The 5,618-nt window shown below is 28.4% G+C and overlaps 1 protein-coding gene across 1 annotated transcript; it reads left to right on the forward strand.

Annotated features, from left to right (window-relative positions):
* The first annotated feature begins 1,714 nt into the window (after positions 1-1,714).
* On the forward strand, positions 1,715-4,722 carry LOC106412309 (transcription factor LRL1). Its single transcript, XM_013853225.3, has 6 exons — positions 1,715-2,069; positions 2,147-2,323; positions 2,481-2,546; positions 3,253-3,318; positions 3,652-3,705; positions 4,062-4,722. The coding sequence occupies exons 1-6, from the start codon at positions 1,767-1,769 to the stop codon at positions 4,416-4,418; spliced, it is 1,023 nt and encodes a 340-aa protein (XP_013708679.2). The 5' UTR covers positions 1,715-1,766; the 3' UTR covers positions 4,419-4,722.
* The last annotated feature ends 896 nt before the right edge of the window (positions 4,723-5,618 follow it).

Consider the following 5,618-nt stretch of genomic DNA (forward strand, 5'->3'; position numbering starts at 1 on the left):
GATTTTTTATTAAAAATATTTTTGTCGTTGTTTTTATCACCACATATGTAAATATATTTGAATATATTTATTAAAAATTGCATCTATATTATTAAAACTGAAATACTTTTTGGTACTGTTTGGAAACATGGATAGCAGTATAAATAAAAATTTACGTAATTATACTTCGATTTTAATAAGATTGATAACTACAATGCAAAATAATTGCTGCAAAGTTTAGAAAAATATTTTCTGAAGGCAATTGTGATAATTTAATGGATCAAAAAAACTTCACCTTAAACTCTTGGATTTTAGTTTGAATCCCTAAAGCTTGGTATTAGAAACCGTTTTAAAATATCTAATTTATTAAAATATAATTACATAAATATTTATTAATCAGTTTTAAAATATTTAATTTTTTTTCTTTAGATTTTTATAAACATAATAAAGTCATCAATTCTAGTTATTTAATTAATAAAAATTAACTAATTCAAATAGATTTCATATATTTTAATTTTCTTATAAATGTATATATTTTCTTTTAGTTACAACAAATCATATAAAATGTTTTTATTGTTTATTTTCAACCAATTAAATATGTAAAAATTCTTAAAATATATAAATTAATATTTTGTTAAATATTAAATCAAAAAACGAAAATAAGAAAATCTGTATAATATCTTGTAATTAAATAAGTTAATATACTGATTAATATTTTAGATTATGAACAAAATAACATTTATTTATGTTTTCAAATAAACTTATTTAAAAAGTAAATAGTATAATTTTAATTAATATTAATAAATTGAGTTTATGAAATGAAAATTTTAAAAGTTAAAAATTAAAAATTAAATTAATCTAACTTGATCATAAATATTAAAAATATTTTCAAATAATGTTACAATTGTGGATTTTCTGCTTGTGAATTTTTACAGAAAACAAAATAATAGCAATAAATATATCAAAGAAGTGTGTGTTATTAAGCCCTAAAAAGGTGCGATTAAGATATATTCTCTTCGTTTCAAAATATTACATATTTTAGATTTTTCACATATTTTAATAAAATACACTAAACCTGCATAATTTTTTGTTCTTTTCTTTTTCCATAATTTAAGCCAATAAAAATCTAATAGTTGCAATTAAATTTTTTGAAGTTTGCAAATAACTAATACAACATGTATTAGAATGCAAAAAATAAAATTTTTTGAATAAAATTTTTCTTTAGAATATACTCCATTCGTTCGCGAAAGTAAGATTTTTTAGAGTTTATCCTTATTCCACAAAAATAGATTTTCTATATTTTTAAGGTACTTTTGTATATTTTTTAGGAACATTAATTGTGAATATTTTAATTGATTAAATCTTATTGGTGAATAGTTATCGGTAAGTGTATTGAAAAATAAATTGTAAACTAAATTATAAATATTTATTATATTCTTAATAAACATGAAAACTCTATAAAATCTTACTTTCGGGAACGGATGGAGTATAGCTTTATGAAATGGAAGTACTACGAAGTGAACATAAACCAAAGTTTTAAACGGCAACTAAAGGCGAAGATAAATCATCGACTCATCATCATACAATGTGGGATTGCTAACAAAAAGAAAGGTGTTTTAATTTTTCTTTTCAACCATCACCGAAAAAAAGGATAATTATATTAATTTCCTTATTATTTTTTCAAACCCTAAGTGAATTAAAAATATTATATCTACATCAATGTCCCTTTATAATTAAGCCGAACATCAACATTTCCAACTCCCTCCTCCCAAGAAAAAGTGTGGAAGATGATGAACTCTTCTCTTCTAACTCCTTCATCTTCATCCCATGTCCAAACTCCAACGACGACCTTTGACCATGAAGATTTCCTCGACCAAATCTTTGCTTCCTCCCCTTGGCCCTCCGACGAAGCTCATCCTCCTCCTCCTCCGCCTCCGTCCTCAGATGGTTTTGTCGACTCTAGGCATCAACAGATCATGATGATGCCTTTACCGTCTCATCATCAAAACGAGGTCGTTGATGGCTCCTCCGTCCACTCTCTTTACAATGGCTTCTCCGCCGGCGGATCTCTTCCTTTCCACATCCCTCAGGTATAAAACCTAACAATCTCTCCCTAAGTTTTTGATATTGATGGGTGTTTAAAATCTAGTTTTATGATCAACTTCAGGGAACGGTAGGTGGAATGATGAATCAACAAGGACAAGCCCTAACGCAAAAGCAAACTCAACCGCAAGTGAGTGCGTCTATAGCTACTGGTGGTACGGCGGCGGCTCCACCCCAGAGTAGGACTAAAGTCAGAGCTAGGAGAGGCCAAGCAACGGATCCTCACAGTATTGCCGAACGGGTCTGATTTTTTTCTTTCTGAATTATTATTCGAAATGTTTTTCGTTGCATTAACTCGTATCAGTTACCGAGAAAGGTGTGGAAATTATTTTATTTTTTTAGAAGAAAAGCTTTAAACTTTTTGAACTATTTTCTGAAAAAGTGATTTTATGGGGCAGTTACGACGAGAGAGAATTGCGGAGAGAATGAAAGGTCTTCAAGAACTCGTTCCTAACGGCAATAAGGTATTTTATCGAATTCATTTTCAGTTTATTTTCCAAATAAAACGGATCATTAAACTTTATACTTATAAATCAACACTCTGAATATATATGATCCAATATCATTTGTTGACCATAAGATAATATAAAACATATATCTATACAGTCCATAATAATCCATTGTCTATATAAATTCGACCGGAGTGAAAATTAAATGTCAAATATAAAATAAACTATACGAGAGCGAGATTTTCTCATTTTTCACTGTAATTTATATCTGATAGAAATATTTTGGGTTTAAATGTTTAAATATATCTGTAGAACTTGTCCATCTAGATTATTATTTTACAAACTAAATTTGATTTAATATATAAGTTAACTGAAAAAAATAGTTTCTTGTGCGATCCACTTCAGTAGTCTGATCAGGAATTGTGGAGTTGTTCACGTCTTCAATTAGATTGTTTAACATGTCAACTAGATTATTTTCATAGGTTAAGATTTATTGACCAAAACTCAAGAGTTGATAAGTAAAATTTCATACTTTTTGTTTTACTCATATAATGGTGGTTGATTAGTCTCTCTATATAAAACTATCAATCAAATCATTAAACACTGATTAGCTAATTAATTGCGCTACAATAATAAAGTTAACTAATGCAGTAATTAATGGGTTGGGATCTCAGTTCTGACAGATTGTTTTTTGTATATTTATTTATATAATAATTAACAGACAGACAAGGCATCGATGCTCGATGAGATTATAGATTATGTCAAGTTCTTACAACTCCAAGTCAAGGTGAATCTCAGTCTCTCAAACTTATCTTACAGTTATTAAAGCAAGACGCAATTTTTTAGAAACTAAATTATGTTTCATTTTATTATATTGATTGAAGATTCTTCGTTTGCCTTATAATTGACATACCAGACAAAAAGAAAAGCTGATATATTAGTACAATATCGATATACCAATTAATCAAATATGGGCCTCTGCAACTAAATTCCCTATGCTCCCTCTCTATTATTTTTTTCTGGATTGTCATATACTCGCATTTTATAATGCATATTTATTTAAATAATAGTGGACCGGTGTACTTGATAATCCTTTTTTATTTTAATTATTGCGTTTTAGGTACTGAGCATGAGCAGATTGGGTGGTGGTGCTTCCAATTCTCAAATCTCTGAGGTAATCAATTTTATTATTTCTTCTCCTTTGTTTTATAAACTCCAATAATTTATATCAAAGTTAATGGATAAAATAATGAAACCACATCAATTTTACCTAAAATTGCATTTGTTATATTAAGTTATATGCAACCTGCGCGTTACATATTTTTGTTTTTGTCAAATATAGATAAATCTTGCAAGAAGTTCAAGTGAAATAGACATATATAAAGATTCCAAGACAAGTTCTAAGATTTTAAAATTCTAAAGATAGAGAAAAGAGAAAGCACGCGTGCCGACTATTATAACTTAGGGTTTCGTTTTCTTGTCTTTATCTTTTATCTTTTCTTTTTTAGAATATTTTATTTTTATTTTCAGGAGAATACATCCTCAGCCGTCGCCGGGGGTAATCAGGCGACCGGAAACTCCAACGACAGCTTGACGATGACGGAGCATCAAGTGGCGAAGCTGATGGAAGAAGACATGGGCTCGGCGATGCAATACCTTCAAGGGAAAGGTCTTTGTCTCATGCCTATCTCTTTAGCCACAGCAATCTCAACCGCCACGTGTCACTCGCGTAATACTTTGATCCCTGGAGCAGCCGGTGGGGTCGGAGGTCATCCTTCTTCTCCCAATCTTTCCGGCATGACCGTACAGTCAACGAATAAGGTGACGTTAAGTGGTAACGGCGTGACTGAGGGATCGCCGCCTCTCGTCGTTAAAGAGGCTGTTTAGGTTTCGAAGCCGTGATAACGTCTCTTTCTTTACTTTTGGGGTTAGGCAAAGAGATAAACAAAAAGGAAACATAAAAAGTGGGAATGGAGTGGGAGACGAAAGCAAACCAACTTTTGGTCAAAGTCTACGAAGAATAAGGTTGAGTTGTTTGATGTGTTTTCTCTAAACGACCTAGTATTTCTGGTAGAGTACCAAACCACTCGGGCACATTTCTTTTTATTTTCTTAAAAAAGAGTATTTGCACTCTGGACACATAAGTTATACCATAATTGGCGAAGTGCCTAATAAACACTTTTAGCAACTATTCTACATTTTTTATTACTCTGTTGCCCTTATCATTTACTGGAAAATTTTATTGGACGTCCAATTAAATTTTTCAATTGTTTTTTTTTTTTTAACTGGAAAATTTTCCAATTCTGTAGAGAAGAATTTTCCTAAATTTTGTCATGTGCTTATCTTCTTCAATATCTTACATGTCTCTGATATACAAAAACCAAATCTTTTCATCATATCTTCCTCGTTCAATTTTTTAAAAAACTCAGATTTTATAACTAATGTCTAATTCATAATCTCAAATCTACAATATTTCTCTATAAAATTATAACTTTCTTAAAATAGCGACTTTAAAAAAAAAATAAAAAATATCATTTTGATCAAAAATTCTAAAAAAATACCAATCTATCAAAATTTTTTTTTTGTTATCCTAATTTTTAAATCACAATCTCAAATCTTCAATATTTCTCTATAAAAATTATAACTTTTCTAAAATAGTACTTTTTAAAAAATATTATTTAATAAATACATTCATTTGATCAAAATTCTAAAAGAATATCAATCTATCAACAAAAAATCTTGTTATCATAACTTCTAAATCACAGTCTCAAATCTATAATATTTCTGTATGAAAATACAACTTTCCTAATATAGCATTTAAAAAAAATATTTAATAAATACATCATATAATTTAAAATTCTAAAAGAATAAATATCTATCAACAAAAATTATTTTTCCATCATTTTTAAATCACAATCACAATCTAAAATCTACAATATTTCTATTTAAAAATGATAATTTTTCTAATATATCAGTTTTAAAAAAAGTTTATTTAAAAAATTTAATTTATTGATCAAATTTTTTTAAAAAAAATACTCATCATTCAACAAAATTTTTTTTTATCCTAATGTATAATTCACAATCTCA

Source organism: Brassica napus, chromosome C8 (assembly GCF_020379485.1).
Source record: "Brassica napus cultivar Da-Ae chromosome C8, Da-Ae, whole genome shotgun sequence".
Lineage (NCBI taxonomy): Eukaryota > Viridiplantae > Streptophyta > Magnoliopsida > Brassicales > Brassicaceae > Brassica > Brassica napus.

Excerpts from the sequence above, each read along its gene's own strand:
- LOC106412309 (XM_013853225.3), top strand. The coding sequence starts at position 1,767 with ATGATGAACTCTTCTCTTCTAACTCCTTCATCTTCATCCCATGTCCAA. Across the intron at positions 2,547-3,252 it reads TCGTTCCTAACGGCAATAAG|ACAGACAAGGCATCGATGCT; the intron begins GTATTTTATCGA and ends AATAATTAACAG. Across the intron at positions 3,706-4,061 it reads CCAATTCTCAAATCTCTGAG|GAGAATACATCCTCAGCCGT; the intron begins GTAATCAATTTT and ends TTTTATTTTCAG.